This window comes from Falco naumanni, chromosome 2 (genome assembly GCF_017639655.2).
Source record: "Falco naumanni isolate bFalNau1 chromosome 2, bFalNau1.pat, whole genome shotgun sequence".
NCBI lineage: Eukaryota > Metazoa > Chordata > Aves > Falconiformes > Falconidae > Falco > Falco naumanni.
The window spans coordinates 24,752,307-24,765,180 of NC_054055.1; the positions used below are offsets into that span (position 1 = coordinate 24,752,307).

The 12,874-nt window shown below is 35.0% G+C and overlaps 1 protein-coding gene across 5 annotated transcripts in view; it reads right to left on the reverse strand.

Moving 5' to 3' along the window:
- The window catches only part of CNTN5 (contactin 5), a 674,696-nt gene that overhangs the window by 142,626 nt on the left and 519,196 nt on the right, over positions 1–12,874 (reverse strand). For all 5 annotated transcript variants that reach the window (XM_040584292.1, XM_040584291.1, XM_040584293.1 and 2 more), the window contains one exon: positions 1,435–1,616. In XM_040584292.1, coding sequence (XP_040440226.1) covers positions 1,435–1,616 — 182 coding nt within the window. The remainder of the gene's footprint in view (positions 1–1,434; positions 1,617–12,874) is intronic.

Genomic DNA, 12,874 nt, shown 5'->3' on the forward strand with positions numbered 1-12,874 from the left:
TCAGTAAAAGCCTTATAAAACATTTGCTTCAAGGGCAGTATGGATGGCATGTACAAAAAAAAAGGTGCAAGCCACCATCTTTGCCATCAAATATTTTTTCAGCATATACAAAAATATAAAATAAAAAATTGAAGACCAAAACCTGCCCTTCGCTCTAAATGGATGTGAATGAAAAGCAAGGAGACAAGCATCATCCAGAGATATACGGATACTCACTAAAAACAAGGGAGCTAAGATAAAGACATTGGAAAGCTGGAGGAGACAGGAAAATTGATTATGGACCTGGAAATGTTGACATATGTGGAAAATAAACTAAATATATGATGCCAGTCTATGGTTATTTGATGAAAGTGGTAACAAAGACAGAGAACTGTGCATAGTTAGTAATGGAGAAAAAGCACTAGGAGCCATGGGCTGAAATCAAAAGAAAAATAAAATTGATTAACAGGAGAAACTCCTTCTTAAAGGTATCTATTAGCCTGAGGACCTGTCTAAACTGCAGCAGTTGGAATTCCACTGACTGTGAAATTTGAAGACAGAAAACAATTCAGTCTGAGATTCATCACATGACCTCTGGCAGTAGACCTCTCCTGCTAAGTATTTAAGGTTGTAGGCTTCATGGAATGATAGCAAGTGATGTAGCTTTAATTGGTAAGAAGTAGGTGGGGCTCAATCATATATTCAGTATAAAGAAAACTTTGACTTCTCAGTATTCAGGGAATGTCCTATAGGCTTTTGTTTCTATCCTTTAGGATGCAGTAATAATATATAAAAGTCATGACTTTTACTAAATATTTTTGATTTCAGGTTGTGTTTTTTCTTTTCAATGTGATGCATGAGTCAATATTTTTTGTGTGCTCACTCAGAAAACTTGCAGAAAGACCAGTCTTAGAAAATGTTCAGCACTTTCTGAAAAACAGAACCTTCAGAAATTGTGCATGCCTAGATTGAAAATTTTCTACCAAAACTGAAACATTTCTCCATTTTTGATTCCTGTACAATAAATTTGACAAAACTCAGCACACAGGTGTGGCAAGGGTGAAACATTATTAAAACTGTGATAAAAAACCCAAAGATATCTCTAGTATAGTTTTCTGACAGATATATCATGTTTAGGTTGCATGTCATTGTTATATATTATATCAGCATGAAAAAAATAGACTAAAAATTATAGTGATAGTCTTCGAAAAGAAAGCCAAAATCCCATAAACAGCAAACTTAAAATTGTAGTTAAGCCAGTTCTTTGAGGGAATCAACTTTATATTTCAGACTTTAATGCATTACTAATAAATAAAAATACATAATTTAATACTGATTTTATTTCAGAAGAAAGATTTTTTGTTTCTAAGGGACCTTAGCATCCTTCATATGTAGTTTAAAGCTTTAAGAGTGCACAAATCATTGCTGGATAATACTGTGTGCAGTTACACTTACTGTACACTTGTAGTTGTCCTCTGAAGACGTTTCTTCCACGAGAGTTTTCAGCCTTACATTCATACATTCCCGCATCCTCTAGCTGCACATTAGGTATTTCAAGAACAGCTTGGGATTTTCTCAGGCGGGCTTTACTTGGATTATGACCATTAACTTTCCTCCAAGAGATTGTTGGAACAGGGCTGAAATATTTAGTGAAATTACTGTTAGCACTTTTCCACTATCAAGAATATAGATTCTGTTATCTGGTAGTTTAAACACTTAATAATCTAAGTAGCAATAAAATATAACGACAATTAAGGTTCATACAATGCTTGATATACTTCACTTTCTGTAGGGAATCCCTAATAAATGGTTTGCTACATGGAATTTGTCTTTTTCATCCACAAGGGAGGCCAAGATTTTATTGAGATCAAGTAAATCACTTGAAATACTCTCTGTAGAGCTTCTTTAGCACTCTGTGCTTTACTCCTGAACACTTCCACTTTATGGGCAAAATAGAACAACAACTTCAAAACCTGGATGGATTTAGCAAATTCCAACACAACCTGATTTTCCTGCAATGACACCACAGTTCAGGAGATCAGTAAGTGATAACGTATGTCTAGATGGGGGATTTCAGTATCATTCTATCTTGGATATATTAAGGTGACCAAAGCTTTGGTTACCTTTTCTGTTGCAATATTCTTTAAGTTAAAAAACTGCTTGTGTAAGAAGTATATATTAATGGCACTGCTGCTTCTGACTCACAGCATTACATGCCTGCTCACGGGAGTTGAAGGGCTTTTCACTGTGGCTTGCTGTTCCACACAGTTCTATGTGGAAACTGTCATTTACATTCACGCTGAGGCAAGAGATGGATTAGATAGCATTTGCGTTCATTTAATTTTCTTTTTAGCCCAAACACCCATCAATTGTTGTGCACCCATTGGGCTTTTTGGTACAGACATACATTTGTTTAAATATGGCAGGCACTTAAGAAGGAAGAAAAGAAAAAAAAAACAACCAAAAACCCAAACAACCCTGTAGTTACAAAATATTTGATTGTGAACTGAAAACTAGACTGCTTCAGGTATTCCAAAAGAAGCTTGGAGGACATCATAACACAAAATGTAACTGTTACAAGCTAATATTTTTTAAGAAATATTTTGTATTTATTTGAATTTCTTTCAAGTCTAAGCTTAGACAAAAACAGTTAGATCTTGTGGCAGTTTAGATGGGGAAAAGTACTTCATAACATAGGTGCAAATTCAAAGCTTCTACTAATTTCTGCCATCATTTACTAACTTCCACTTATTGTAACTATATGAAGTTACACTAAAAAATCACGTTTCCCTTAGTATCTCAGGGTGTCCAATTTGAGACAGAACAAATGCAAACACAGCAAAAGAACCATGGGTAAAACTCTAGCTATTCTTCAGCCAGCTAAAATCAGGCTGTGAGTTACTGCATGTGCACCCAAACTTGCAGACAAGATACTCCAAATTCCAGTACTTCATAGAGGCTCAGAAAATTTCCAGACTTGTAGTTGGAACTTAGAAGTTTTCTCTAATCTTATGTCACAAATCACTGAATTTCATTGAGCCTATTAACAGAATTACCTTCACAAAGTCAATATATAGTCCCGTATGGAATGGTATCCTCTATTTATTTGAATATATTGGAAAGAGAAAATCATTGTTTCTTGTGTCAGTTTGCTGCACTAAGTTCTTAACCTAAAGGTACTTTATTTGGAGTGTGTGTGGATTCATCTCTGAGGCACAGTCCCTACAATACCTCTCTATTCTTGCAAAGTGGTCCTTTATCACTGTCTCCCATGGAAGAAATACAGGTATAGAAATCAAGTAACTTTTTTTTTTTTTCCTTAGAAAACAAAACAGACTGATTGCTTTTTCTTCAGCACTCCAGTTATGTACGTCTTTGTCTTTCTTGATGACTGATTTCCGGTTTTGGTGTCCTGTAGGTTTGGTTTGAGGACATGTCTTGTATGAGTCTAATTTATAAAGTTTGCTTCCTATGAGAAGTTACTTTACATACATTTCCACCGGAAGATTAAAAGCACTTCACATGCTTACCTGACACAGGTACTTCAACCCGACCAATTCTCCACACAAAGACTAAATAGGACATTTCTGTCTCTGATGCACTAATAAAACTTACTGGGTTTAGCTCTAATACTTATGATATTCCTTTCTCATCTTTAGCTACATATTTTGATTTACTGCACTTTGATAGCTATTTCCATGTATTGGAAGTAGTAAAAATAAAAATATTATGGGGGTTTACCCCATTTATTAGCTCTTATATCTTATTTCTAATTGCACACTTTGATAACAAAATTTATACTCTTGCTTGAGCAACTTTCTGGAAATTTTGGAGGTCTCTTGTTTTGCAGTCAGCTTTAAGTGCAAACTCCTTATATGCTTGTCCTCTTTCTATATGGAATATAATTACATCATGATTGCTGGCTGCAAAACAGACACCATGGCCAGGCAAGTGTTTAATTAATCATTATTAATCACAACACAGGTCCACAGTAGGAGTACTTCATTCTGGTACAGTGCCATACTACTCATCAATTGCTGTTTTATGAATGATAGATAGATGTGCAGGTACACATTATTTGGCACCATATGGGTGCCATGATTGTTGCCCATTATCACTGACTTGCCCTTCAGCCCTTCTTCCAGTAAAATCAGTAACAAGAATACTTTTTTCTCTATTGTCATGGAAGAAAACTAGTTCTGCTGAATAGAACTGATAAGTGGAATATTTTTCATAGTGAATATTTCTGAGGAACAAAGAAGACATTAAAAACAATGAAAGTTGTCTCATTTAGCTGCTACAAGACTTCTAAAAGTCATGTATATAGGAAATTTCCTTAAAATTACATTTAACTAATTTTTTTAAAAAATTTGCTTTTGTGTCTGCTACAGAAAATAGATGCCTACAACACAGCAAATACAGAGGAAATGCACTGTTCTCTGGGTCATTAGGAAACATTTTTTTAAAAAAAAACACACTTTTTTCTTCATCAGTATAGGGTAATAAGTGGAGTTTTTCAAGGAGATAAAGTTACTTTATCTGTGTAGGTTTAATGATTTCAAGGGAAAGTACTCCCAAACTGCAATTCACTCTTCGCAGAAAACTTGTAGTTCTGTTTAATGAAGCTTATTTTCCTTGCATAACTTACAAGTGAGGTATGAGTTTTACATCTGAAATAAATATATATCTATATCTATTTCTCCTCTGTGAGTTGTCTGAGAATGAAATGAAATATATCTTACTGAGGATGTGAAAGAATAAAATTGTGTGACTGTTCTAGAAAACTCATAAAACCCACCATAAAAACTAACATATGCATGTATTTTCATCTTTTCAAATGATTCAGAGCTTTTTGAAAAATAGAGCAACAGCAGAAGTATCTCTAACATTAATATGAATTTAATGTAATATGCATAATTGTTAAATCTTATAATCAACATAATCCATTTTTATTTTGGTCTCAGCAGACATCTGTTGGAATATAGTTTTGTTGTTTATTACAACCTTGTTCACATTCAGCTTCTATAAGTAACTTGATTCACATTTCAACTGAGTTCAAAGCTAAGATTTCTCCTCACTTTTGGAAACAATTTGTTGAATACTACTGGTAAATCTTAGCACCACCAAGAAAAAAGTCCTAACTGAATTCAGAAATACCATCATTAAACTTCTCATTCATCTGAGTTCAAGTAGATGTTCTAAGAGGTCATTGGTGACTGTGATAGATATTACTGTGGGTTTGTTCACTTTGAAGAAAATATGAGTTTACTCATAGATTACATCTAGAAGAGGTTGTAAATCAGTTTTCAGTAGTATATTATTTGGGACAAGCTCTATTGAATTTGTTGGGAATTCTTCATAAGTTTAAGTGGCAATAAAAATGTTTTGAAAAAGCTATTGAAAGCAATTTTATACTTTTTTCCAATTTAATCTGAAAAAGAATTTAATTAGAACTATAAAGCATATGTTTATTTCAGGAAATAGGTGAGGTGGAAATAAGACTAATGTCTGAATTTTAAAATACCTTTTCCACGGATCTGAGCTCCTAGGTTTTCAGCAGTATCTTAGATAACAATGCACAGGTTACTTTTTCTGTATTTGCTTGGTACAAATTGATTTATTTCTGAAATATTTTACCTTCTACTATAATTTCAATTCCTCTCCACACTATTTCTCTTTACCGTACATCACTGTTCTGAACTGTGCTTTCAAACCCACAGGTTCACATCATAATGCATCTTGAAAACTTCTCATGCCTGTGCATTTGAGACTAGAAAAACCCCTTTCTCCTTATGCCCTCCAGTCTTGTAACTGTGTTGAATATCTTCTAATTATTTCAGGATAATTATATAGGATTAAAATGTTGAGAGTTATCATGAAATTTTCTCTATCAGATACTTTCCAGAAGTGCCTATCAACCATTCACACAATTCTACCTTTAGAACATCCCATATAAATCTGTTCCGATTAGATGCAGAGATTTAGGAGACAAGATAATAACTTTTCCTATCATTTGGTTATTAAAAGATAGTACTCATGAAATATAGCAACCGTGAGTAGTGGTGATTTAAGAATAGAAATAGAATAGAAGGAAACGGTAATGAGTCTGAAACTTGCATGCAAGAACAAGTCCAGGTCTGCAAGTCACACCAACACACATACCTGATTGCACTAAAAAGGTCTGATGCATGTATCAGTGTTGTATACTAATGTGGATGTGCTATCCCACCGCTGCTGGCTTGTTCTTTATGGAACAGAGCAAGGACAGCATGCCTGCTTGACTGCATGTCCAGCTCCATGTCATTTTCTTCACATTTAAGTCCTAATGTGTTAGAGCTTCTGTAACATCTAAAATAGCGCTATGCATAATGATCTATAAAGATTCATTATGTGTAGTGAATTATACCCAGAGGCTTTTCTGTCCTGATTGATCAGTGCCTAAAGTGTTAGCTCAAGCTTGTTTCCTTAACTGTTCGACAGCTAAAGTTAGGTACATAACTGACACTTCTGGTGATTTCAAAGATTTTTCCAAATTGTTAAATTCAAGTTAATCATGAACACATGACTCATCTGATTAAAGTGTAATCGAACAAGAGAACAGAAGATGCACAATAAGCAAGACATTGGTTTCACATTTAGTGAGTAAAGGGGAAAAACTGTTCTACAACCTTTTGTTTCTCCATTTAAATGTTAGATAATGGTACTTACTCTTAATGAAATCACAACAGTGCAGCTAGAAAATGAAAAATTTACTAGAAAAAAGCTGAACATTTTCTCCTGTGGATTCAGGGTTGGCCACATTGCAAAATTCCATATTTTTTTGTCATCATAGTATAGCAGATGCTATATTGTGGGATGGAGGAGAAGTTGAGCTACTACAACTGTTAAATAAGGACAGGAGTAAACTCTGTTTTTTCCTCAGCCATCCAGTGACCCATTTTTTTTAGTCTCTGTATCACACCCTACCTAAACTTGCTGGCTGGGGGAACTCTGAAATAAGTAGACATTCTTCTAAAAAGTATTAAAGATATAACAGGTAAATTGCCACCAGCTTGTGACTTGATCAAGGCTGTTGAGAAGAGGCTATGAAGCAACTTGAAAAGCAAAACACATCTTCTGTGCTAGTGTGTGGGATAATACATGAAGAATCCACAAATTTAAGTTAGAGGAGACAAATGATTTGAAGGAGAAAATTTGCCTGAAAAGGTGACGTGTTTTTGGCTGGGGTTCATACAGACTGTCAGGGCCACACTGCTAGAGTATACTGTGTGCACTTGCCCTGTGTGTGAAGCTGTTTTATAACTGGACTTTCTTACATGTAATTTTGCTGTTTCAGACTTTGTCCAGGCAGGATTTATGTAGCTGGTACATTTATCTGGGATTTTGGAACTCTGCTGTACAGGTACCGCAAACATCTGTGAACTGATCAATTCCAGAGGACTAGTTGCAGTGAGTCCAGGACTTCCAGAAACAACAGGTCTACCATTAATCATCATGTAAATGTAAAGGTAAACGTAAATGTAAATCCAGTGTGTCTAGGATGTGAAAGATGGCTTTGAATCTTCTGATCAGCTATAAGGTTTTAAGACAATGAGTGTGATGATTTCCAGAAGTGCTGGATTTAAGCCTCTTGTACCACACAGTATTATATTGCATTCATTTATTTGTGTGAAATCCTGAAAGGAAATACAACACTGATAACTCTGCAGACCTATTATTGATCATTGCCAGAATTTGTTTCCTTCTGATCCTCTCAAGCTCTGATACAGACAGAAAGCATACATATGTGCTTCTGGAAAGTAAGTTTCGAATGCAAAATAGTTCTCCTCCACCTTTAAACCTAGAGCAAAGCTGTGTAAGTTACTGAACAAAGTTTTCAGTAGCATTTTCAAGTTTTCTTTGATGGTTGTGAGAGGGAAAGGGAAGGGATTGGTAACACTGTTTCATTAAGAATGATGTTCTGCTGATAAGGGTGGGTTTTTTCCCCACTTTCTCTGTCATATGGTAAAAGCAATTAACTCTAAATTTTTGTATGTAAGTATGAAGCATTTAGTGAGAGTGAGGCAGCATGAGGCCTGGGAGTGCTGCCTGAGATTTACCAAAGAATCTTTATTTTTTTACATTACTATGAATGATCGCGGTATTTGTAACAGCATTATAAAGTCTATGCAAGAACATGTCCACTTAAAGGAAGGCAGAAATCAATCCAAACTGAAAAATAGGAATAAAATCCAATCCTGGTCCAGCACATTATAACATAAATTCTTATTCGGTATGAGCTAAAAATGAACTTTAGATTGATGAAAGTCTTAGAAAGATTTATTTGACATAAACAGTATGTGCTATCAAAGGAAAACAAAAATCCTAGATCTATTCCTGTGTTAAGCAAACTCTGGCCTGAAGATGCCAAGATCAGGTTTAAAAAGGTTCCTTCCTCTCATCACAATTTTATCTCCAGGGGTAAGGAAATCCCTACTTATAACACAGACAAATGCCATTCTACTGAGAGTGTTCATTTCCCTCTTGGGATTGTTTTGTTATCAATAAAATTTAAGAGTAACTTCCACAGCTTCTAGGTTTGGCATCTTTCTCCTGAAGTGAGGAGCAGTGCAAAGGGGCATGGAGGAACATGATTTTTTGTCCTGTGGGACTTAGAAACCTATATTACTATACCAGTTTTTGTCTCTATCCTGCAGTTTGATTTTGGGCAAATCATTCTATTTTAATACCCTATGCCATCGTTCTCTGTTTTAAAAAGAGAAAACAGCCATTTTATGCCTCTGTGACCTGTAGATCAAAAATAGAACATCGTGGCAAGAACTGTATTTGGTGGTGAAGGCAAATTACTATCTGTGGACTTCTACACTGTGAATTTGCTTAATACTCGATGTTAAGACGCTAACACTCCTTGTTCTCATAGAAATTCTTCTATATGTAGGAAAAACACTGAATATTCGAATCCCTAGTTCCAATGAGGAAGTGGATGTATTGCATCTAGAATTATTTGCTATATTTATTGCAAGCCTGGGATCTTGGTGTGCCATTAAATTGTGACTACCATGATAACATTTAATAGGCAAGTCAAAATTAGCTTCCTCTTTGCCTGCAAATTGTATATTAAAATTGGTTAGAATTCCTCAAACCTCAGCCTTCACTTATCAATGCAGTGATTCATCATGTTCTTTCTTATTTTGTTTTGACCAGAAGTTCCCATGTAGGGGATAAAATTGTACGTGCTACTGTCAAATATTAATACTGTGAAATATTAATGTGCTCTAAATGTCCTTAGTATAGAATCAGGTTATCTGTAATATCAAAGGTGTTTCTGTGTGTCACTGTTATTGTGGGAAGAGGCAAGAACTGTTCTGTGTTCACGGAAAAGTACAAGGAGGCTTGATCATTTTCAAAAGACTACCTAGAAAGGAGCAGCTGCTGGGGCTGAATGGCCCATGAGCCATGTGTAACCTTAGCAAAGAGACACTTACTCCCCAAGGACTTTCATACAGTTGCCCAAGAAAAAGACAGCTTATACTCAGGGAGAAAGCTATGCTTGTTCCAGTCATTAAATTCAAGCACATGTCAATCACAGTACATCACGTATAGAGGGAAAATGACTTCAGGTAGATAGTTGCCTTAAGATGGAGTGAATTAAAAAAAAAAAAAGAAAAGTCTTTTCTCTTTGTTCTGTAAATCCTGCATTGCATTCAGGATGCCAACCTTTCATAAAATATGCTATGACTGTCTATCTCTTGACTGCCAACACACTGTAAAGAACTGCTGACATATCCCAAGGAAATGGCCAAGAAAGCTGTCATACCTGGCCCTAAAAACAGTGAAGCCTGTTTTATATCACAGCTATTAGTATCATTTTATACTCATGTTATATTCCCACGTTTATGACCAACAATGCTCAGCTGCTGCTTGCTACCTTGACCACTCGCTCATCTCAGTGCCCCCAGGAAGCAGCATAGTGCAGTTAATAGAGGTCGACTTTAAATTTGTTTTAAACTTGTCATCAGTACATTAGGTCTGCTACTCTTTAGCATGATACCAAGGCTGGAGTGAGAGTTAGATTCATGGATTTGTATTAAGGAGATTTATGTCAGAAAATAATTTGATCTCAAAATAGAAACCCCCATAAGACCTTTTTTTGACATTGGATTATTGGGAAAGGGTCACATTATGAGAATGTCTTGTCTGCTTCTTTTGACAGTTTATAGCAGCAGATGCCTCCTGCCAGGTCTGAAGCCAGGAAGAATCTTGCTGTCTACAGCACACAAATACCAGTTCTGAAACATTCTGGACCACTACAAAATAGGCAATATTTGATTTTCCAAGATCAGCCCACAAAAGAACAAAAGTCAGGGAGAAAGAAATGGAAGACCTCAGGCATAATTTTAACTGGAAAAAAACATATTTTACAAATTCCAAGAGCAGAGACAGTTAAGTTTTGTCCTTTGCAGTGAAGAAACAATGTGGCTCGAAACTTCTGTTCACCTGTATTGAGGAACCAGACAGGTAACTGCATGTGTTATTCAGAGAACTGTGTAGCCTGGATCTGTGACTTATTATAGGATTATTGTTTCTGAATTTTGTGTTCCTGGCAAAAATCACATATAGTTAAAATTCAGAGGAAGAAAAGAAACCTTTGACAAAAGATGCAATTCTTGTCTACTTTTAACCTTCCATCTTTTCTGAAATTACTCTCCTGCATAACATTGCTTGCTAAACACTGATTAGACCTCACAGAAACATCCTTTTACATGTGAACTTGCAAAGTCTACCTTTTTACACCTGCAAAAAGATTTGCAATATCTAGAAGCCTTCTTTATAGCCATTACCCTGTGTCATTGTCTTAGTGAGTAACATCAGCAAAAATAACTTCTTCAGATAGCTTATGCAGTTCTCCACAGTTACAGTCAAATGCCCTTCACAGGATCATAAAGATTTTTTATATTGCCACCCTGATCTTTGCTTAGATATTATATTCACTTACCCAAACACTTTTTGCTTTTATTTCTGCATAATTAAAAATCCTCAGTAAGCTCTCTCTATATGTACATAGTTTGCAATGAGAATATTGGTAGTGCCATAACATAAATGATAACATTTTAAATAAAAGCTTGAAGAACAATTAGAAAAGTCTGTTAAAAGAAAATCAGGTCAAGGAGAAATAAAATCCTATATTCCAGAGATTTAAAACTTTAAGATATTTATTAATCAGATTTGATTTAGAGTTCATTGTTTCAAAATGTTCATTTTAGAACATTTCCTAGATTACAAATCACTAAATTTAATTCAATTGTATGTGACTTAAATATATCTGTAGCTTCATGTTATTTTTATTTTATTTCATTTAGAAAGCAAGATTTAAAAATGGACTATCAGCTGAGTTCTTGCAAGCCATACTACAGATGGGATGAATGTTTATGACTGAGCTATAAATCTCTTCAAAACAAAGTTTAAAATAGAATTATTAAAGCAACATTAAATATAACAGCATGAACAATGCTTCTGTCATAACAGCCTCATCATAATTCAGTAATAAAAGGAAGTCAATATCTCTATTGTACTCTTATCTTTAACAAAGAATATTTCATAATAAAACACAATCTTGACATTACTAAAATGAAATAAGCTAGCATTTAGAAAGAATATTGATATACCGTGTAGATGTTACTATCGTACAGAAATAGCACAAACATAAAAACACCTCTCAACAATACAGAAAAACACACATGCAGGTTGTAAGAAAAATTGTCTGTCAGCACTGTTGTCTATTGATTCTTTTGATTAAAACCCCTATGTGTTGATCTATGAGGTTAAAAAATAACCATAGTGAAAAAAAGGATGCATGAAATTTAATTTTTTAGCAAAACAATCCTCTTGGCAGTCTACATGACCCAGGGATCCTATTTTAAAAGCAAAGATTGAAAACTTTGGTAACCTACAAGTACAGCAATAGCCCACATCCTCTTATTTGTTCTAATGAGAAATAAAATATGATTACTCACTCGAAATTGGCTGTTGGCACTATCATAATATAAACTTTACCTTTCAGTTTTTGTTTCTTTTTTTCTCTCCTGTCTGGAGCCACAAGACCAATGAAGTAAGGTTTATATGGAGAATAAAATAGAAGCTGTTGTATAGTGTGATACACAACCAAAAATGCAGTGAGAACAAGGCTGTAGTGTGAGTGTCAGGTAGGGGCTGTGCCTTAGAGACAATTTTTACACTAAAAAGTCTGTGTGAAAGACTGGGTGTAGGAAAATTATTTGAAAGGGAAACAAGAAGTCAATCTAGAGTTATATGCTGGGGGGGTGGGGGTGGTGGCGGTGGGTGGGAGGGGAACACCAACAAAAAAACAGAGAAAAAGAAAAGGAAAAAAGTGTGTTAAATTTATGACACTTCCTTGTTCTTGCTTTCCTCTGAGAGCAAGGGTCTGTGCTCAGTAAGGAGGGTTGCAATTTGAGCATTTCAAGCTGGACAAACCAGTTCTGTATCATTGTTTGAACTATGAAAATCTGTTCATTTTAAGGCTTTTGAAAAACTCATATATTTCCATCTATGCCTGCTTTTAAGTGCCATGGTAAAATACTAGTATTAAAATCCCTTATGAAATAACAATGCTCCAAAGTTAGGAAGTGCTAAAGAATGCTGGGATGGCCATCACCAGAAGTGCATCATTAATCAATATGTCATGTGGTGGGGAAAGAACTTAAAGTCTTTTTACCTATCAGCATTATTACTTTCATATAATTTTAATGTGGAGCTAAATGAAAACATCAGAATTCTTCTTTCTAAAAAAGTACATGAAAAAAAGAAATTAAAGAATTAACCAGTTGGCTCCAGATATTCTTGGAAGCAAAGTCAGTAATATTTGAGAGAAAATGAA